The sequence below is a fragment of the Nesoenas mayeri genome, assembly GCF_963082525.1.
Source record: "Nesoenas mayeri genome assembly, chromosome: 5".
Taxonomy (NCBI): Eukaryota; Metazoa; Chordata; class Aves; order Columbiformes; family Columbidae; genus Nesoenas; species Nesoenas mayeri.
Genome location: NC_137548.1, coordinates 55,247,251 through 55,271,131, shown reverse-complemented (window position 1 = coordinate 55,271,131; position 23,881 = coordinate 55,247,251). Strand labels below are relative to the sequence as shown.

Genomic DNA, 23,881 nt, shown 5'->3' with positions numbered 1-23,881 from the left:
CTATGGCAAGTCCCTAAAATCCCTGGCCAGCCTTTAATGCATGAGAGTTTCATCACATCAGTTGGAGCCACTTTGCCTCATCTCTTACAGACCAGGTATCCTACTTCAGCATTCAATCAGCTTTAGGAATATCCAGTTTCAGCAAAGAGCAGATTAAGATACTTCCTGTATATAACGCTGCCCAACCAAGCTATTTCTGTTCATCAGCTGGTCTCATTATCTGCTTTTGACTCTGTGCTCACTTGTTCCCTTTCCACTCAAAATTTCAAAACAGGTAGAAATGCAGACTTACAATGTGCCTCCACTTAACTTGCAAAAGCATCTTACTTGCCTTTTCCTAATATTTACTTATCAAAAAAGTTCCATTTCCCTGCTCGAGGCAACTAAACAGTGAGTAGGCATTTCAAGGAGGGAGGCATGCTCAAAGACATGACTATCTCCTACACTGTCTCCTCAACAGGAATCTGAAGCATTAGATTTGGTATCATTAAGAAGGCCACTAGAAATCAGTCACAAGTATGAAAATAAAACATATCCAAGGAAAATGTTTGGCTTTAGAAGACACAGACTTTCTCTTCATCCCTTGAGGTTTAGATTCTCCACAATGTCCACACCACAAACTACTGAGTTCTAAACTGTAGGACAGTCACACAATACACATTATTTTCCAGATACTCACTGAGGTGAGGATAGGGGAAAGGAGGAGGTAGAGGTAAGAGAACACATAACATACATACTCAGAAAATCTGTAGGCTTTCCAAACTAGAGATAATCTGATTAAATTAGGTTTCTTCATTTTCTAGAATAGCTATTTCATAGAGAACTAACTTCTTCAGGAAAGACAAAAGTGAAAAAAAAAATACATTAGGAATTAACAAATAGGAATTAATTTTTCCAATAAAAACATGAATATGGCAATTGAAATAACCCCAGGGAAATAGCTTTAATCTACAAATCATGGTTGACAAACTCAGATTAAGCAGATCTTCACTATTCCACAAGATACTGTTTCACAGCTGGTTAAACACACTGCAGTTAAAAAAAATTTAAAAACTAAAGAGGATGATAAGCTTCAAACCTTTAACAAGACCATCACTATCAGAAAATCATAATGCAATACAGAACAATAAATCCATAATTCCCAAGAATTTGTAATTTGGCCATTTAGCGATTTCTCTTCCACTTGCTACTGAAAACTATCACTGCTAATAAACCAAGCTTTCCTTTTCTAATAGTACCAATGATACCAACCAATAACAAAGTTAAACTGGGAAAAGAAAAAATTCACAAGAAGAAAAATCTGGGGGTTTTTAACTTGTGAGGTTGTTGCCATGTGGAAGAATACTCATCATCAGTAAAAGAGACCGTAAGTCCACCAAAAGAGAAAATACATCCTTAAAAAAATGCCTTTGGCAGCAAACACTGGTGATTCAAACTTCTTGTACCTGAGATGTAACAGAAAACACCAAACAACACTGTAAATTAATTTAAGTACTCATACATAGTATGTCAAAGATAAAACAGATTTGCATGAAATAAGACCATAAGGAAACTCAATTATTCAAGTCTCTTACTAGCTAATTAATATTCTCAATGTTTTAAAAGCAAATATAAATATGCAGAATTACCTGAAACATCACAGCATGTTAATGGAGTTAATGCTGTCCTAATAGTGTTTACAGATTCAACTTTAAAAACAATTGACTACAGCATTAACCGTGCATTCAGAAACATTAATTCAAATCACTATTACCAGAGACATTTGATAACATCTGTTATTCAAGACACCCCATTCTGTCTTCCCAGTGTTGTGTTTTGTCTGTTTTCAGGACGGTTTCCTTACTGCCTCCCCAGGTGTGTCTACACAGGCAAAATTGCAGTATGTACATTCAGAGCCCTAGTGCCTTGTAAATCTTTTTAAAATATGTGAAAATAACCCTTAATATACTATCTCCTGTCAAGCAGCTCCCCACTCTTCTTACATAGTGCTAGTATGTCTACAGAAAACCCATTTACCAGCTAAAAGAATTACATGGTCAATACACAGTTTATTAAAAAAACCCCAACACCGAACAACACAAAAAAATTATTACACCAGTAGCCCATATTTAAAATACAATACTTACGAGAGAACACACTCCTTTTCTCTAAAGGATCATAAAGATTAGTCAACTTAAAGATCCACATTCATACCAGCAACTTTGAAAGTTCATTTTGTTGAAACCAAATATGACACAAGAACATCATGTCAATCTAGTTTTAATTCTAATAAATGTCCTATTCAACTAGATAAAAATCAACTATCCTAGTATTTCTATACATGCAAACATGGCAGATGTTTATTCTGGGACTGTTTTGGTTTCCTCCTTTCTCTCCACCTGATATTTTTGCTGCTATAGTAACCAAACGCAATAGACAAAATAAGATGGCTTTCTCTCCCCAGAGGTGATACGTGGCTTTGCAGTTGCACAAAAAACAGGCAAAAGGGAGGCCTAATTTAATCAGATTATCTCATTGGATTAAGCTCCCAACATATAAAGACATTTTATACATTTCCACATTTAAAGTAAAAAAAAAAAATGTAAGACTGCAACACAACACAAACTACTATCTTCTCATTTGCAAACGTAATACTATCACAAATACATTGTAGAACTTATAACACAAAACTACTGGTATTTAGCAACAGATGCAATTAAATACACAGCTGTCAGTTATTTGAAGAATAGTTATTTAAAGAAAGGTAAGACAGGAGAAATCTAAACATTATGTACATCTATCCTAAGTAATTCTGTCGTAGATTTTTCAGAGAAATATGCATATAATTATATGGTTAAACTAAATCTAACACTTGTCCAGCAGCCTTAACCTTAACACACTTTTCCAGTGGTTACTTAGGAAAGGTCCCATTGGGGATTAAGGGTTCATTAAAAACATGAAAGTAAAGGATAGACATTAAGATATCATTGTTAAATGGAGAGATGCTACCAGAGGGACTTCCCATAAAACCAAGGTGTTCAAACTATTTAGTGGTAATCCTTAAAACTGTGAGGTGACAGAGGGCAAAAATTAATCTGGACAAAAACTGAAATGCTGACAAGAACAGACAGAAAAATAAACTTCAGATATGAGCAACCACGGGATAAGAAGCCAAACTGCTTCAGTGTCGACAACAGACAACTAATTCAAAGAAGGCAGAAATTAAAAATATCTCTGCAGCTTTTATCACGCAAAACAACACTGGCACTCTGAGAGAAGGATATTTTTTAATCTTAGCAGAATGACCAGCAGCAAAGTACGTTAAGAATTATTAGGAAAGGATTAGAGAAGAAAAAGTATAATTACATTATTATTAAAAAAAAAAAAAAAATGGACTCACACACTGCATTCACCTATAATCTATCACTCCATCAGGTAAAAGACAAATCTAAGCCTCATGCTGAAAAGCAAACACTCAGGCAGGGCCAGTGACAGGTACAGAACACATGTCCCACACACTGAGTGACCAAAGCTTCTAAGCTGGGAAAACAGATTGAGACACAGGGATTTGACAGTAGTCTCAGCTAATAAGGAATAAGTCTCAGGAAATAAGGAATTATCACTGCTTCTCAAAAAAAAAAAAATCTGAGTAATAACACCTTTAGGAAGAAGGAATAGCATAAGGATCATAAGGTAATGTATAATAATTTAAAAGTTCCAGGTTCCAGGCACCAGTCTGTTTTTATCCTCCAGTTACAATGGAGTTGAGGAAATCAGATTTTGGCTTCAAAAGCAAAATTGATGCGATATTGTTTAAAAGGGGAACTGCTTTGGGAAAAGACAGCGAAATACAGTCTCAGCCTTCTACAGAAAGTATCCAGATCTCAGATCAAATGAGACAAGGTGTCTGGTTCAGAACTGACTCATAATCAAGCCATGATTTATTGACATCATTTCCCAAAACTTCTTTACAAATCTTCTTGCCAGAACGTTGCTTCCTGGATGAGAAATGGCCAGAGCAGTCTGTACATTCATCATTTCTAGATTACTGTAAATTACTTTTCTGATATTAAGTGTGTCCTTTTAATAGATAGATTTGTTGTAGCTCGAACCAGTTCGTGCTTACTTCTCCCCACCAGCTCCCAGTTAACATCTGGTGACAACTCCTGGCTTTGGCCCTAATCTTAAATTAAAATCAACCCATAAGTAATAAATCACATCACAACTGCAATAAAGAACGAATTGCCATTTATTAAACCCTTAGGAGTGCTACTATTCCAGACAGGATCCTTCAGCTATCAAAAAATTACTGTTGGTCAAAAGGATCCCATGATGGAAAGTTTCCACAGACCACGCGAATCCAGAGAGTGTCTTTCTGACTGCATCCTGTTTGCGAGTCCTTTCATCACCAGGTACAATCTACAAACAGATAAAATCTACAACACTGATTCCAAACACCACCAACTCCATACAAATCCCTGATGCTGAGGGAGAAGAACTGAAACCACTACATAGCCCCATTACAATTCCTAGGCCTACAGACAGGGAGGTGCTCACATCTCCTTTGGTTTCAGCAGAGACACCCACGTATGTCCACAGTGTCATCTGACAAGAACTCAGGTGTGATTGTGATGAACACCACCCAGGTAAGACCTGCACTGTCACACAGAAGCAGTGCAGAACTAAGGAAACCAGAATATCCCACACACTTGAAAATTAGTTCTTTAAAGTAATTTGAACCGATATATTAAAACCACCTGATTTTAAAAAAACACTCTGTATGTACTTCAGGTCAATAATAAAGCTTAGAAAAATGTTCTCGCAAAGGCTGTTTCCTGAGTAGTCACTACAAACGTATACTCCTCTCTGTATTCCTCCAGCCATTCTCCCTTCTTTTACAATAAAAACCACCTGTCTCTATTAATTCTACTACATTGTAAAATCTTTTTCCCTCCTTTTGATACCATCTATCTCAGTTCTACAAAGAGAAGTCTAGAGATGACAAGTTATGGTGGTTCATCTGATTGCCCTCCAAATAAACACCCTCATTTCTCTTCCAAAAGAGTTTCTAACATACACAAAAGATCACTAAAACTATGTGCCACCAGCAAGTTGTTCTTTCAGTTCTGCTTTTAATATTTTACCTGCTACTACAATTAAAAGACCAGAAATAGTCCAGGGTAGTGTGACTAACCCAGGGAGGCACTCCAGGGAGTTCTGGCCAAACACCTATTTTCCCTTACACATGTGCAAATTTTCTTTATATATAATTTGATCAAACCTTTACAACAGATGAAGTTAAAAAATCAATTAACAGATGGAAGTTGGAACATAGATGCACAGTGGCTATTGTCTATACTGTCTTTGAGATTTTCTCCATTGCAAGACACCTGTTCTCGCTAAATGACTTGGAGCAGCTTGTTCACACACTTGGATTGAGCCAAGACCTTCCTGAGCAGCAAGCCACCACATACCACATAGCCTGAGGTGACTTCCAGCTTTGTTGCCATCCAACAGGCTTTGTACCCAATCACAAGGCCTCTCCCACACAATGCAAAATACATTCGACCTTCTACTTCATGCTGGTTCTCAGCAGAGGCCTTCACACAGGGATTGGCCCTTGGATGTGCTTTGGGCTTGGGGGAGAGCAGCTGTTCAGTTATATTGGGGGGTCTTTATTGCTATTGTTGTTTTCTCTGGTTGGTTTGTTGTTTAAACCATGAGAAACACTTCTCAGGGCTGTACCAGAAACTCTGAGCAGAGGGCTGTACAGTCATGCTCTACTTCTCCTTTCCTCTCCATGTCCACAACAGAAGACATGGCCAGAAAAGACTCAGTCTCCTGGGAGTCTTGCATGGCCCTTCTCTGGGCTTCATTTTTCTTAATGCTATACTGCTTTAAATGAACTGTAAAGCAAATTAAATGTGACATAATTTGACACAAAGTGTTCAGAATGGTGGTAGCCATACCAGCCACCACAGCATGGTGCCCAACCTGTGTGATGCATGAAGGGCTTGAGGCTGCTCAAACAGTGTTGGAAGAGTAGGCTGGAAAAGGAAAAGCTATCTGGTGATGTCCCATTCTTCTCCTCTGAAGTGGTTTTGGAAGTGATGTAGAACTTTCCCCTAGACTCTGGCTAGGGAAGATACCCAGTCATCCCATGGCAGTGGGGATTCCAGGAGCAACCAAACATGCAGCAATGACAACAGGACCAGTTAAACCCTACAGTGAAAAAGGGAGTGATCCAAACCAAAGACATGCCCAGATAGACCAGTTTGAACACATGCATTTCTTCTTTTCTTTTTTTTTTTTTTAATCAGACAATTAGGAAAAAAATATGATGGAAACGAATATCTATGATTCTCTTTCTCTAGGATAAACTGAAGAATGCCTAATCAAAACTTTTTTAATAAATACCAGCCCAAGACAGGGAACACAGAAAATCTAAAACATAAGAAAACCAAGGAATTACAATGGAAACTATAATATTCTGTGTATTTCAACTTCAGTAAAAATCTTCCAGTTTGCTTTAAAGACATTTTACATTTATGTCCTGTATATTTTATATTTATATAGGGCTAAAGCATTATTATTTAAGTATCCTATTTATATTGCCTTTTGTTTATTTTGGGGTTTGTTTGTTTTTAAAGACCTTCTAAACATTTTTCTCTCAAGGCCTAATACAGAACAGTGCTAGAATCAAAACCATAATATCACAATGAGAAGTAAACTTTTAAGCATAAACCATCTCTATGACATTTTTGCTACAACAGCAGAAAAACTGTCAAACTACTAAACTACTGTAGGTAAACATGTTACTGGTTTAGATCTCTTGACATGGGTATAAAACTACTTACTCTTCTCGCAAAATAAATTCAATATTTTCTGGAGAAACCTGTCCTGTCACAGGATGTCTAAATGATGTGGTCTGCTGATTATGGCTGAAAGGAGAAAAAAAAAGGAAAAAAAAAGAAAAAATAAATTAATATTGCTAATCTCAGAAAAATATATCTATTATCTCTAAAAGGCAGAGCTGTTTATATTGATCATTCACTGCTGCTACTCCAGAAATGAAACATATTTCCTATGTACTTCTCAAGCAATAAATGTTTTCAGCTTCTTCCTGAATTCTTGTTGACTTTGCCAATGGCACAATGTACCATTTAATGATTAAACAGGTTAATGTTTTAAAAGTAAACTAGTTGCAATGCTTAGTTAGGGAGATGGACTTGAACTTATGATTATTTACATCTCTTACCAGATTATTTAAACAAAACATAGAAATTACACAACATAAAGTACTGATTTGTATTTCCATAAGATTCATAGAACAGAACCAATACAATCCTTTAAAATGTTGCTGGAGAATGTTTTACACAATTTGTAATATTTAATGAGATCACAGAAAGATTTTGTGAAGTCATTTGTTGCATGTGCTTTTTTTTCCTCTAGTATGGTATTTCTACAATGATTTTTATTTACACCTCCATGCACAGCATCATATATAACCTTAGCTGTTCAGTTACATAGCCTATCTAAAGCAACATAATTTAGTATTTAATCTGAGTTGAATTAAAATTGGGATTTTTCTATCAACATTCCCCTCAAAGTACTATGTAGATGTTTTGCTACCCTCTGTGAAATACTGATATCCATTAAAGACTATTTTATGTGTAACTGTACTCATACAATGCAAAAATATGGCATGAAGAAAGCTTATTTCAAGATAAACTATTAGTCTTCCCTCCTCCTCGAAGCAGTTAATTTGAATTAATTGTATAGAAAACACAAGACAATTTCTAAAGAGTCTCATATCTAGTAAGCCCCTTATTCCGTAGCCCTGTCCAAAGAAGCATTCTATAAAAATCATAAATCTTAAAGAAACAAGAAAATGAAGATCTTATTGCAGGTCATGCCTAAGATGCTGTTAGGAAGCCTTAGAATGAGAGAGAGTAATGAACCAAGGGCTCACTTATTTATGGTTCGGAATTTTTATGGGTTTAGTTAATATTTAGGTAAACCTCATCCAAAACTAGAACTCCCATCAAATGTAGCAAAATGTTAACACACTGTGGGTATATTCAGGAAAACAAACAAAAAAGGCCATTAAATAAATTATAACTCAAAGAGCCAAAAATGAACACTTCCTTTTTTTGCTGTTTTAAAGAAGATTTGGGGGTTTTCCTCCCATAATGCCCAGCTATTTCAGGTCTTCCAGATCTAACTCAATTGCCCAGCACATAGCAGGATTTTTCCCCAAAAACAGAATAAGGCATAAAGAAATATTTCAGAGTTCCAAAGTAATGAAAGACCAAAGAGGTAACAGCCTTTCTGTAAAGAACAGCTAAAAATCTAACAGCTCATCACCCATAACATTCAAATGTAAATAGCTCAGGACATCTTGATTAAAACAAACACACACCACACACAAACCCCAAAACAAAACAAATTAAAAAAACCCCATAAACAAAAACATACCAACAGGAGGAAAGGGAAAAACAAGCAGATGAACAAACAAAGCCACTACACATGCAAACAAAAAAAACCCCACATAACCAAAACCATAAACTGCTAAGTCCCACTTGGACCATGAACAGCAGAGGATGTTTTCTGTGTTATAAACTTTTCACCCCTTTCCAATATGCCTTGCTATAGAAAGTCATACACAAGGGACCAACACAATGAGCACTTTCAGTGGTAAGCTGAAAGCTGCGACAACTTGTATTACACTAAAAGGACTTTTTTCAGCCAGTCCTATTACAAAACTGTGAACAACATATTAGGCCATCAACCAGCCCAGGGCCCCAGCAACAGCATTCACTGCTCCGACTGGTGAGAACTGGCCTCTGCTCCAGAGGTGAATTAATGAAATAAGTACCTTGGTAGTTTCAGCTTTCCCACAAAATCAGAGACCAGGAGAATGTATTTCCAGTAAGCCTGCAGTGATAACTTCTACAAAGCAACCATGATCTTTTTCTCACAAAAGGACTGAGGAGTATTGTTTTCCTGAAGAAGCATTTTTTTGTGAGTTTATATGCCAAGATTGAGTATACGTCCAAAGAAAGGACTAGGAACTTGCAGATGTCAAAGAAAATAATAAGGAAATTATAACAGTAACAATTAAACTGCATTTTGTCACACAGTTCAAATAGTTTGAAGCTAAAAGTCTTTTCTTTCAAATCAGGAATGAAGCAGTCTGTTTTAACCTTTGATACTTGGGCTAGAACTACTAGCAAAATGCAAATACATAGTTAGCTTTAAAATTGAAAGCACATTGTCAGCTTTATTCTCCAGAGGCAGAAGAACTGTCAGCAAGTTCTCATCTGCAGGCTTTTAGTCATTAATAACTCATTGACGATTAAGACTAAGAAAAAGGACTCTATTCCAGAAGTGTTCTAGGGTTATTTAGGAAATTAAGTTAGTCATTATACTATACTAGCACTTTTACAAATGTTTTATCCTTTCCCATGAAATAAATTCACCAGGTCATCAGAAGATGAATTAGTTCTCTTGTTGTAATTAAAGAGCAAGTCCATTACTAAAAGACTAAGTATTACTTGCTAATAATAAAAATTTCAGCTGGAAAGTACACAGTTCCTAAATATCTGAGAAATTGCATTTTAGAAGTTTTGCACTTCGAATAGTAAGAGCAGAGAAAGAGTTCTGTTAGCACATAAAATGCAGATGGTAATTTCACAGACAAGTAAAAGACACAAACCTAAAACTTTATGCAAATCTGCAGCTTCAATACTTAGTACTTGACTGGGAAGAAAGGAAACCACTGCCACTAACAATTAGTTTTACAGAACACAGTAGTTTATTTGAATTTGAAAAGTGAGAGTTTAAATGTTTTGCCTCATAGGACTCATTAAGAATAAGCAATACTGTTCAAAACAACCAATACAACAGATGGCTAATGCCTTGCAACAAGGAATTACATAGCAGGGAGATTTTTGTCCACAATGAGTGCAGTCAGACATTGGCAGAGGTTGCCTAGCAAGGCTGTGGAATCTTCATCCTTGAAAACATCCGAAATGTAGCTGGATAAGGCCCTGAGCAACCGAATCAAACTTTTTGAGATGGTTCCAGCTTTGAAGCTGTCCTGGCTCTGAACAGGAGGGGCTGAATCTGGTGGGGTCCAGAAGTTCCTTCCAACCTAAATAATTCTGCTCTGTCACTCTCTGCTGCTCTCTCCCACTTTCTCTGCAAATATGATGTAATTCTTACAATCCCTTTGAAGCTTTCCCAGTATTCAAACTGATGTATTCCAACAATATTAGTAGTTCCTTACTTTGATCAGAGCAAAAAAAAATTGTAACATTCGATTTTTAGATTTAGATCACGATGATTTGTTGTTTTTTTTTTTTTTAATGTCCTCTAAACATTTGCTTAATGGTAACATATGTTTACACAACAATGATAACAGTGAGAGTCATCTAGTCACTTGTTGCAATGTTAAGTTATCCTTCCTTTCCAAGCACAGACCAAGGGCAGACCTGGCACAGCTGTTTTCCAGACAGACCAGCTCACCAAGCCTTTGGGCAGTAATCACCTGTATTTCTTCCAAACAGAAACTGCTGAATGCATTTCTGTTGTCCAGAAAACTACCTCATATAACAGGCACAATAAACGAGCCTTAAGAAAAGGTCACAATATGCCGCTTCACTTTCATGCCTCCTTTATTCTTTATATACGGCTTAATACACCCAACAAAAGTGGAAAATGCTTATGATGCTTCACCATGTGAATTCTGAACACAGTGGAACTTTTATTAGTACAGTGCCACACATTTGAAATGCCAAGATTACTTTTCCAGTAATGTTACGGATTTTCTGTATGATAAATTATGGCATTTTTCCTAACAGTCGCCTTTTAAGAGTTTTGTATTATTCTGATTTTGTAGAATTGCTAATCAAGAGAACCATCGAACCGAAGCAAGTATGAAAACATGAAGAATCCACACAAAAATTCCATTCATTATCATCTACCACTACCATCTTTATTATTAATAAATTACACTACAGACTACTAAAAGTAATTCTGAATTTCAAAGTTATAGAACACTGTTTTCCAAGGCTTGTGTTGATTTGTAATATTTAAGACTCAGACTTTTCCTAACAGAATCACAGTTCAAACACTGGGTCTTTGAAACTACATACGGCAACACAAATTCTACCAGTTCACAGCACATGTACCCAATATTTACAAACGTAAGAATCAATAGTCACCCACTGTCTTAAGACCAACGGACTACAGCGTTTGAGAAAGACTCAAGACCTTTGAGATGTCAGCAGTTTTAATACACCTGGCTACCACTAGCCCCCATGTGAGAGGATGTTGCTTGAGCATCTCACATAGCTTCAAAGTTGGCCGTGGGTTCAGGGCTGGTGGCTGGAACCTGAGAACTTCACGCATTGGATGTTGCTTATGATCCTAGTGGGTGGGTGGGTGAAGGTGCAGACAGACAGACACCTATAGCCTTTGACATCACCTTACTGCTCGCCATCAGATTGCAGCCTAAAACATTTCTTAGGTATTGATTAAGCAAGTCTGCAAATTTAACATTGCCTATCACTTGTTTGCACTAGCCTAACCTATAGTGTGATGAAATTTAACTGACTTAAACACAGGAAAACCACACAATTACAGTCCAGTCTCCAATCATACAGTATAACTGACACAGGCAGGCACTTCTGCCTGCACAGATCCTTTCGCAGAACTCCTAAGTAAACTTATTTCATCTATTTTCATTTTTTTCCCCTTTTAATTCATTTTGTATTCAAGCCAAAGCCAAATTTTAATAATTAACTTCTGGACATGACTGATGCTGATGACTTTCCATTTGAAGTCAAGCAAGTCTATGGATTGCTTCTAGAGAAATTTAAATGCCCAGGCAGATGAACCTTCAAATGTGTGAATTAACTACTGATTGAGTCTACATCACATTAACAAGAAATTTATAAGTTGCAAGAAAAATTCATGGTGTCATTGGACAGAATGTTCAATAAATTATTCCGGGCCGTTTCTACAGCATTTATCTTCCATCTAGGATGACTCCTCTACGCTTATCTGCAAGACTAGATAAGCATTAACATCTTTATGTTGAACTCCCTAAATGGTGGAGATAGTTACGGGGGAGCACCCACACTTCTATGGGAGTTGGTGGTGTGGGTGCAGTCGACAGAAGAACTCACGCAGTGAAGAACTGCTGTTCAGCCAGTGAGTTGTCGCTCCAAACAGGAGAATGTGCTTGTATTTAACCAGGTAAATAGCCAGAAACAGTTTGCTTTATTTTATAATGTATTTTTGAAATATATCAATAGCTTCAAAATAGCATCAGCATTACCTTCTGAGCATTTTTCAGATATTAGCTTTTAGAATTGGTTAGAAAGAGTATCATAGCATAGTCCAACAAAATCAGTGCCATCACAGTTCTGCAAATAATATTATTGGAACAAAATGCAGCATAACATAGATGTAATTTGGAAGAATTAGGAACAATACCAATTAATTGTATTACAAAAGCAATAGTGCCCACTATAAGCTGGACGCACACAAAACCCCATCTTTTCAAGATCCCGAACGTTACCCACAGTTTAAAATTAATAAGGTCCCCCCTTAGTCTCCTCTTCTCCAAACTAAAGAGACCCAGCTCCCTCAGCCTTTCTTCATAAGGGAGATGCTCCACTCCCTTAATCATCTGTGCTTTCCTGATGTGGCCCTAAGATTCCCCTTCCGCCTCCAAAAGGGAAGAGAAGTAAATAGGTTTACATTGTTTGGTAGTAAAATGTCTCCTTAGAGTAATTGTAAAATCCTTGCTCCACTGTAATTAGTGTCCAGAAGATCTTCCTAAGGTCAAAATTTCACTCCTGTATACAGTTAAATTAGCATCTTAACCTATACAATTACATTAGAATTAACTTGGAACTTTGCTATCTAACGAAAACAAACTTGACTTTCAGTGACAAGAAAATGTCACTAACATGACAAGGTGAACAGCAGACTCAATCGATTGTACATTCCTTACAGATACCACATGAATACCTATGCTAGAACTTGAAAGCTTGAAATGAAAATATTAGGTCCTATAATTAAACACATGTAGTCGTGATATATATACACATATATATCTGTATGCATACTTATCTACATGTATACACCTATATGTATGTATATCTGGTATACATATATACACACACCTCTCTAATTTCCAATGCTAGCACAGATATTTCTGCAATGATACAAATAAACTCTGGCTCCTATAGGATTAAATGGCTGGGACAAATGGTCCCAACAGTCCAATTAGATGCAGAAACTCCAAAGACAGATGCTCATGAAGAAAGCAAGTATATTTTTTAAATCAAAGATTTTGGAAAGCATGGAGGTGTTTGTTGTTTTGGTTTGGGTTTGTTTGGTTTTCCACTGGACATCATTGACATCACAGGAAAGCAGCAACTTTTTTCACTACTCTGTTCTCTCCTATGCGTAAAACATATTTACTCCATAGCCTTTCACACAAAAGAAAACTACATAGACCTATTGTAACCATATTACAGTAGCAGCGTTGCAGAACAGTTACACATGAAATGCTGATATAAACCAATCTGCCACAAGAAAACAACATGTAGAGAGTGACACGTCGCATTATCTATTTCTTCTGCATCTGATACACAAACTAAATTAATGAATTCATTCTCTAATTAAAAAGAAAGTGGTGATATCGCTAAGTAATATGATTAAAACTCCCTGGATAAATGTAGCATATCCTTAAATCCCAACTTCAACCACTATTTAAAGAGTACAATGAGGAAGGTGTCCAACAAGCATTCCCATATAAGCATGCTATTTTGGAAAAAGTATTTGAGGAAAGCTTTACACAAAAATATTATATATGTCCATTTTTAAGCCATAACAAAACTGGTTAAAATAAGAGATATATTAATATGCACAGCATCTAAATTTACCAGTGGAGGCTGAAAACCCTCACCAGTCCTATTTGAATACATTTTACTTTGATGAAAAGACTTAGACAAGAATCGGCACAACAATCCACATTGTTCTAAATATGAAAGCAAATACAAGTTTTCCACTAGCCAGCTTTCATCTTAGTAGCAAGCCATAAAGTATAGAAAGCTGAAACAATTTAATATAACAGCTACAAAGCCTGAATAAAAGAGTTTTCAAAAACTCTACTCCTCTGCCATGTAAGACATACAACCTCAAAACGTTCACTTCATTGGCTTTTTAAAGTTGAAGACAGATTTAAACTTCTTACGGAAAATGCACTTCTGATAAATTATTTATTGAATTTAATGCATAATATGAAAAAGTGTTTGTCAGAGAACAATCCTGGAGACTGAAACCTTGCTGGGCTGCTGCGTGTGCCCTCAGACAACATGGAAACATACTGCCCTTTTCCCCTTTCCATAAGATCGAAACACTATCTGCAACCCATACCATGGGAATGAAGTTCTAATCAAATACTGTTTTCTTACAAAATCACAAGTGTCTGGAACAGACTGAAAGAGTTAAAGCTGGTATCACAGAATCACAGAATGTCAGGGATTGGAAGGGACCTCAAGAGATCATCTAGTCCAATCCCCCTGCCAGAGCAGGAACACCTAGATGAGGTTATACAGGAACGTGTCCAGATGGGTCTTGAATGTCTCCAGCGTAGGAGACTCCACAATCCCCCTGGGCAGCCTGTTCCAGTGCTCTGTCACCCTTACTGAGAAGAAGTTTCTTCTCAAATTTAAGTGGAACCTCTTATGTTCCAGCTTGAACCCATTACCCCTTGTCCTATCCTTGGTTGTCACTGAAAAGAGCCTAGTTCCATCCTCATGACACTCACCCTTTATATATTTATAAACATTAATGAGGTCACCCCTCAGTCCTCTCCAAGCTAAAGAGCCCCATCTCCCTCAGCCTTTCCTCATAAGGGAGGTGCTCCACTCCCTTAATCATCTTTGTTGCCCTGCGCTGGACTCTCTCCAGCAGTTCCTTGTCCTTCTGGAACTGAGGGGCCCAGAACTGGACACAATATTCCAGGTGTGGTCTCACCAGGGCAGAGTAGAGGGGAAGGAGAACCTCTCTGAATCTACTAACCACCCCCATCAAGTTCTCTCAGGGCTACAGTCTAGAATACTGCATCCCATTTTGGACCTCCTCATACAGGAAAGACATCAAGAAACAAAAGGGAATTCAGTGGAGGGGCACCAAGATGGTCAGTAGCACCTGCTCTGTGAGGAGAGGCTATGGGAGCCAGCCTGGGGAAATGAGACCCTCAGGGTGACCACGCAGCAGCCTCCCGCGTGCAGGTGAGCAAGAAAGCTCTCCACAGCCGTGCATGATGGGAGGCCAAGAGAGACCAGGCATCAACCGAAACGAGAGCTTCACACTGCCTGTAGGAGAAGCTTTTCTACCTTGAGAATACGAAGATTTATGATGGTATCGTGCTGGAACAGGCTGCCCAGAGAGGTCTCCATTCTTGGAGGTTTTCAACACCAGAGTGGGGGAAAACCTGAGCAACCTGCTCTGACCTCACCACTGACCTTCCTCTGAGCAGGAATCTGCACTAGAAACCTCAGGTCTCACCCAAACCAAATTGCTCTAAAATCCTTATGTTGATTATAGTTCTTATTTCTACCACAAAGCACAACAAAAATCAACCAAAACCCAAAACAACCAAAAAAGTTTTGCAGAACAGATCTGGCTAACAGAATAATATAAAAGCTCCACATCATTTAGGAAGAAAATCTCAAAATAGCATTAAAACTTGGCTTCTTCCTTCAACCTTCATTAACACCGTTAACTTATTCACCAAATAATTAAATCCAAAGTCCATTCACATTCTACTAAGACTATTCCATGAAATAAGAGAATTTGCACAGCCTAAGTTCCTGTGGTTGTGTGTTTTTTATCTAACAGGACACACGTTCTACCTAAAGCCTGTCCTGTAGTTAAGGCCATTCAAACTGTGCCTGGGTCTGTCTCAGTCCCTGTCTAGCCCCATCTGTGTCATCTACTGCTTCACAACACTGACAGGGTACTGACCATAATCCTACAAACCTCATCTCCTTCAGACACCAGCCTAAAGCATAAACAAGGGTATTATCATCATATTCACTGAAGTACCATCTAATATGAAGAAACCACAATTCCCACAGCGCATACCTATTATTGTGGGTTGGCTGTTCCTGTTTACTGGCATATATGTTAATAGAAGTTCCTTCATTAGCAACAAACTGTTCCAGCCTATCTTGTGGTTAATGCTGAAACACTTCAAACTCTATTCATACAGAGCTTGAGCCAAGAATAAAAAATTACAGCTACCAAGTTCTTTCCTTTGGTTTATGTTATTCTTGGATGTTTTGAAGGAGTCCCTCCTTCCCCGATCTCATTCAACTCACTGTGTTGGATAAAATACAATGCATCTCCTCACAATTTATTTCTAAAATTCCTATTTTTTTTTTCTAAAATGTTTTTTCCTATCAAATATTAAGCACAAAATGGACTACAGTACTCTGGAAAGTCATGTTACATCAAGCTTCTACTTGAGAGAAGACCAGTAATTCAATATCATCTTGCTGAGAGCAAACAAGTATAAATTAAAGTTTATCAGACCAACGTTTCAGAGCTTTGATTTACACACCTACTGGTTGCTTTCCTTTCTAAAGAAGCCCGGCATCTACAGCACTGAAATACTGACATATACAAAAGCCATGACATTTGCATCATCTCACTGAATGCTACTGTAAGTCACACACAAATCCATCCCAACCCAGAGCTGAATTTCCACTCCATAGTCAAAACAGAAGGCCCAAGGGGCAGCAGAACCTCACCAACCCTGGCAGAGCTTCATGGCAGCCCGGCCCTGTGGCCACAAGGGCTGCACGGCACCCAAGGGCACTGCACTGCCAAAGGGACAGTCCCTACCACTTAGGAAAAAAAACCCAACACCTTATAAGTGCCACTTCCATTAAATAAAACTTCAAAGATTACAGAAAGGGGTTATTTGCACTGTCAAATGCTAGTATTTCTTAAAGAAAAAAAAAATCACATTAATCAATACAGTATTATGAGCTAATGTGTATTAATCACACTCTCTCATACCTCATATAAAATGGTTCTGGTGCCAAAGCTGTAAAGCAGATAAAAATTTACTACAATATTATTTACTCAAACATTTCCATCATACAAGTGACCCCACCGTGTAGTGAGAAACCCACAATGATTTATAGTCTAAACTAATTCCAGATTGGAACTGGAAAACAGACATGGAAGATTCTCTTTTTAGACTATGTACAGAGTTTACAGATTATCTAGAAATGTATTTTCAGTTCAACAAAAAGGTCTTCAGCATAAAAAAGGGGGATTTATAGCTAAATCAGTTCTTGATGACTTCAGTCAAACTTGCCCAAAGAAATAACAACGAGCCAACTCGTCTTTATGGAGATGTACAAATACTCAGCAGCTCCAAGTCAGACAAGCAGAGAAGCTCCCAAGACATTTCCAAACAATGACAGAAATACCAGTGTACAATTAATTTAAATCACTCTCTTTGGCATTCATAGAACAGAAAACATGCAAAAATATACATAACACTGCTAGACAAGTTTATACAACCAAACAGCAAAAAAACCCACATTAAGATATTAAAAATTTCAACACTGTAATAAACAATTTTAATCACTAAAACTTCTCTGCTTTTAATACTCATTATTTTACTTAGTGGAGAAACCCAAGCAAATTGTTTTGAAAATTAACTATTTTGGTGTAATGCTAGAATCTTCATTGCTAAACATAAACCAATGAACTCATTCTGCAGAAAGAAGGCAGTTATTCTCAGTCATGCAGTGTCTCCTCCCCAAGCCTCAAACCAATCACTATGTAATCAAAGCATGTCAAGTCACGATATAACCTATAACAATGGGTTAATAGCATTATTTATGCCAATAATGTAAATTGTTAAGTGTATTGAATGTCTAAGTATGTGAACCAAACATAAACCAAATCTAAGAAAACTCTCATTTAATCACATCCTGTGTTTAATTTCTTGAATCAACAAATTGCACTATCCATGAAAATCTGAGACTAGAATATTAAACCAGAATACAATCAGACTGCTAGAAGAGTGACACTGAAAACAACCCAGCCATGGAAGAAACATCTGCATTTTCTTAATGTCACTTAGTAAACACATCAACAGTACCCAAATAGCCAGTTCAGAAAAAGCCTGAAGTACACAACTGATGGCAATAAGAAGATCTAGTAGCTAAAGAAAATAGCACAAGGAATGTATAAAGAAACACATTTTCACTCTTTCCATCTCAGAAATAGCTTTAGCTAGCAAACACATTTTTTAAACTACTTTTTTAGTTTTCTGTGAAGTGGCTCAGAGGTTTCATTTCTATCAGCAAACATCAATATGCATTATTGGATAACATGCAGTCATCTGGGGACAGCATGCATCTTCTTCAAAATCAGCTCTGAATTAGACTCTCTGTGAAACCACATGATTCCATTGGGAAAGATGAAAACTTCCTTAAACACATGAAGCATGCTGCTATTTTTCAAAGTAACTAGAAGGATGAAGCAACCACCACCTTTCATAATAAGCCTGGAAGTCAACAGCCAAATATAACAGACAAATTACCAACAGCCAAAACAGATTAAACCAGACTCCTTAACTTGGGTTCAGAGAACAAGGGTGCAGCAGAATCCAGCCAAAAGACAGCTCTTCATACATGACTATATATAGTGGAGTTATCAGCAGCATTCCTCCTGCACCACTTGAGCAGTGCATTTACAGCTGCTTTGTCTGGCTCTTGTCCTGTAGCTCTGCACTGAAACCCCCACCAGAGCACCCCATTCTGACCAAAGTGAAGCGAGCGCAGATAACACCTCCAAGAGTACAACAGCATGGCTGCTGCTTTATCATTAGGGCTTTCACAGCCCATACAGCTCCACAGCAGAGCTCACACAGCTGAATATCACAGAAATGTGCCCTTAAATAAGACTTTGGCTAGAGGACCAACCATGAGAAAGAATGAAAAGGCCTCTCACCTTTGTAATACAAGGACTAGTTCTCTGCCATCTCCCCAAACTGGCGAGCAAGCTGGGAGGACATGGTTCACTTTCTCACCTCAAGCCACTACCATTTGCCACTGTCAGGAACGTGGCCAGAGCAGAGCAAGAATTCCCCTCAGAGAACAGCCTGGTTCTCATGTCTCACCGCTCGGCTGGATCCCTCTGGTCGGCCGGCACGCAGCAAGGGCAATGCTGAACCCTGAACCCGGCAGTCAGTGAGCTCACCTTGCTGCCGAGGCCTCAGGTGAGGTTGGGGAGAGCCAGCAGAGTTAGAGATTGAAAGAAATTCCAAAAACTTCTGCAGGTCCTGCATTAAGTCCTTCCAATGTTGAGCCAGTCTCTATCAAGCATGTGACTGAAACTTGGCAGCTACGAGGGTGAAGTAACTTCACATGAAATAATATTTGTTCTTTGGGTAATTATTTAACAATACGTACAATGACAGGCTGCTTTTGAGAAACGTGCATCTTCCACTTACAGAAAATTTTGTAATCTCTTGAAGATGTAGGTATTAAATAGTCCTTCACTATTCAGAGAATTAGAGGGTTTTTTCCCTTTCAGATGCAGCAAGATCAAAAATAGAGTACTGCAAAGCACATGAGCGAGCAGAGCCAGACTAAAATCTAGACACTCCAGAGAAGTTCAGACCAGCACTACAATAAAACGTTTTATTCAATGCTAATTTTTAAAATGCAAAAAAATCTAAGTGCCACATGATGAGTATTATAAGCATATATATTTGATCAAGAGGATTACACGCACCACAATACCTTTTCAGACTTTCAGTGCTCCAGCTGAATTTTAATTTAGTAATTATAGAAAATGCACAGTGTTTTAAAAACATTTATATTAATGTATAATCTAGCAATTTAATTATTTGCAAAAGAAGATGCAGTTGTTTCAGGGGCTTTTTTGGTGTCTTTGTTTTATTTTTGTTTTACATATTGACTATTCTGTAAAATTAAACCACCACCACACATCAGCATCACAAGTGTTTTCTCAAGAACTCTTGGGATCTTGCCGTCCTCTCCATTACAGCAATTGAAACCAAAGCTAAGATTTGTTTCTACCTTCTTGGACACTGTGCAACACTACATTAAAATCTTCAGTTTTAACTTCATAAAATGTACTTAAATTTGCCTTTTAATTTGTAAAACTGTAAAATATATTAACTAACCTGGTTTCCTACGTAGTTACAAAGAGTAACATGATTTGTCCCCACAGCTACTCACTCAGTCCCTCATTTTTCACGAATTCTGTGTCCTTGTGAAAAAGCTGGAGCTTGTAGCAGTGACCTCCAACAAAAGGGAAAAAAATCTCCAGAGCTGCTGTTTGGAAGCTGGTTCACTGTGACTGCTACATTCACCTTCTCTGGGTCTTTATATGATTACAGGAATTCAAAACTTCCAAATAGGAAACGTCTCCTCTTAGAGAACAGTATGTACTTGGGCAAACTCTGTATTATTTCCTCCTGCGGACTTGTTATGTTCAGCATATAGAAGCTTCATTTCAGATTAATTTCTATTTTAATTTCTCCCAGTCAGCTATTGGAACTAATCAAGGTCACAAGTCATTACAATTAACATTTGCTGCCAGTACTTGTTTAACGCTAATAGAGCAACCAACAAATTATGCTTATTCCTAAAATGTAACTTAACAGACATGGCAATTACAGTACATAAAAAAAAAGAATCTGTAAGCAGCACAGAAGATAATAAGATGACAGAGTGACTGATTTTTGCCAAATAAGTCATCAGTGACTCACAGAGAGATTCTGCTTCGAGGGTATGTGAATCAGTTTTGCATTTTAAAGTTGAAACAATTTGAATTAATTGAGTGATGACATTTCAGGTATTTCAGATACTGGATCAGGACTTGAAGTGTCTCTTTACAGAGAAATGGGGTTCTCCCACAAGAAAAGAGAAAGAAGGGGCTAAATTTGTAAAACCTGAAGTACAGTAAGTTTTCCGTGTCATTAACAGATAGAGGTTTTGGCACTACTACATGGGGATTTGGGAGATGAGGATTCAGATTTCGGCTCTGAAGCAGATTTCTTGTACGACCTTGTTGAGTAATCTGATTTTTGTAAAATCATCATTTTATTAACATTCAAGACTTTCAAAAGAGAGAAAAGGTGCCTACCAATTCAGAGCCTTAACCTCATTTGCAGCTTTCAGGGTGCTACTGCAGTGCATACAAGCAAAACCATTCATTTTCAATAGCAGAAAGGACTACCCTGACCTTCTCAAAGAATTCCAGCAAACCTGGGGGGCAACAACAAGATGGAATTTCTGAATCTAGCTAAACAAGACACATTGTTGCCTTCCAAGTTAGTTTACAGATTTACAGAAAATCTCTTTAAGTGCATGGAAGTTTGTTCTTTAAAATATTTACATCCAACATAAAATAACCTTTATTCTGAAAACAACATTTTGGCTACATCAATTATTCTTTGCACTTCAAGTACTAAGTGTATGGATATGGGAAGAAGGTTGCTTTTTTACACTGGTGCACTTTTTCACAGTTGTGAGGTGAAACACTGTAAAACAGGGCACAATTCTGTTCAAGCTTAATGCATAATAATACCAAGAAAGCAAGTTTATCAAAACTATTTCACAAGATGAAATTGCCAGTGCCGTTCTTCAAAACTGAAGCAATGTCATCTGAAAACTTGCATATCCAAATATAAGTCTCCAAAACTAAATTCACTCTGAGATGAATGTTTCTATGCTACTTAATCAAAATCTTTCTGCTCAATTACTTATATCCTAGTTGCTACCAAGTTAATTCACCCACGTACAACTTACATATAACTGAACTGAAACATCAAGTTCAGCCTAACATGCCCCCCAGAATGCTTCTGTGATACCACATACTATTGCCTTATTACAGTTCTGTGAAAACTATCTAAGAATCTAAATCTAAACTAGCGATGCTAATACAACAGTTTAGATACCAGAAGTGATGAGCGGCAATATTTACTTCTCTCAAAGCACACTAGAAAGACATAACTACATTGTAACACAAATTACTGACAAATCAGAATAAAAGAAGGGAAAATACCCTGTTTCTGAATAAGAACCTCTCTAGAAAAATAAAATAAATTAATTATTTTTTCTTTTATGCCACACACTTTCTTTCGTATCTAGCATTCTGGGACTTTCATGTTATACATCATAAGTTTTAATACCTCTGAATTTAACCATTCTCAGACAGCTCACAAATTCTGCAAATACCATGTGCATATTCTACATTCTTCTGATGTGAACACGTTGCCGAGTAAGACACAGTATTCTTAAGATATTAAGAAAAACCAGCCCAAACTTCTTGGCACCTTGCAATGTCTGGTCCTACATACCTGTCTGCACTCTCAACTATTTCTGTTGATATGAATGTAAATTTTGTCAGCGTGAGAACTAGAAAACAAAAATGAAAGCTATTTTGTTGATATATCAGAAAATGGCAATTGAGAGTTATTATGGGGAAAAAAACACTAGAGTTCTACCATGAAATAGTATTTTAGGGACAGAAACCCAAAGGTCTAAATATTTTTGTTTTAAATAACATGATCTAGAGGAAATAAACAATGTTGAAGTTCCAATACTAATGTTTCTGATTAGCCAGCATGCCCTACAGGGAAGGACAACAAAAATAAGAAAAGAAAGGAGAACAAACAAAAAATTCCACCACACATTCCTACTTCCACAGAGAAACTGAAGAGCACTTACTCTCTAACGGATATTTTACTGAAAATATTTCACTATTACTTGTTATCAGTAATAGTGTTAGAGAACTTGCCATCAACTGAGGAAACCCAAAATCTGCACTAGCAGAACCCACCTGAACTATACTAGTGCTCAGTACTGGAGCCAGTTCTGTTTAATATCTTCATGATCTGGACGAAGGGATGAAGTGCGCGCTCAGCAAGTTTGCAGACAACACCAAGTTGGGTGGGAGTGTTGATCTGGAGAACAGAAAGGCTCTACAGAGGGATTTGGACCTGCTGGATCATTGGGCTGAGGCCAGTTGTATGAGGCTCAACAAGGCCAAGTGCCAGGTTCTGCATTTGGGTCACAACAACCCCAGGCAGTGCTACATGCTGGGGGAAAAGCGGCTGGAAAGCTGCCTGACGGTAAAGGACCTGGGGATGCTGATCAACAGCAGCTGAGTAAGAGTCAGCAGAGTTCCCAGGTGGCCAAAAAGGCCAACAGCATCCTGGCTTGTATTAGGAATAGTGTGGCCAGCAGGACTAGGGCAGTGATTGTCACACTGTACTTGGCACTGGTTAAGCCACACCTCAAATTCTGTGTTCAGTTTTGGATCCCTCACTACAACAAAGACATTGAAGTGCTGGAGGGAGTTCAGAGAAGGGCAACAAAGCTGCTGAGGGGCCTGGAGCACAAGTCTGATGAGGAGCAGCTGAGGGAACTGGGGCTGGTTAGCCTGGAGAAAAGGAGGCTGAGGGGAGACCTTATCGCTGTTTGCAGCTACCTGAAAGGAGGTTGGAGCATGGAGGAGGTAGTCTCTTCTCCCAAGTAGCAAGTGATAGGATGAGAGAAAACAGCCTCAGGTTGCACCAGGGAAGGTTTAGATTGGATATTAGGGAAAATTCTTCACTAAAAGGGTTGTCAGGCATTGGAACAGGCTGTCCAGGGAAGTGGTGGAGTCACCATCCCTGGAGGTGTTCAAAAGATGTGTAGATGAGGTTCTTAGGGACATGATTTAGCGTCAGTGTTAGGTTATAGTTGGACTCTATGATCTTGAGGGTCTCTGCCAACCAAAATGACTCTATGATTAATATCTAGCTGCAACA

General features: G+C 37.8%; 1 protein-coding gene across 2 annotated transcripts in view; it reads right to left on the bottom strand.

The window, feature by feature from the left end:
• Positions 1-23,881, bottom strand: part of PLEKHA7 (pleckstrin homology domain containing A7) — a gene marked incomplete at both ends in the record, with an annotated part of 157,980 nt that overhangs the window by 59,011 nt on the left and 75,088 nt on the right. For both annotated transcript variants that reach the window (XM_080345688.1, XM_080345687.1), the window contains one exon: positions 6,837-6,920. In XM_080345688.1, the coding sequence (XP_080201814.1) occupies positions 6,837-6,920 (84 nt within the window). The remainder of the gene's footprint in view (positions 1-6,836; positions 6,921-23,881) is intronic.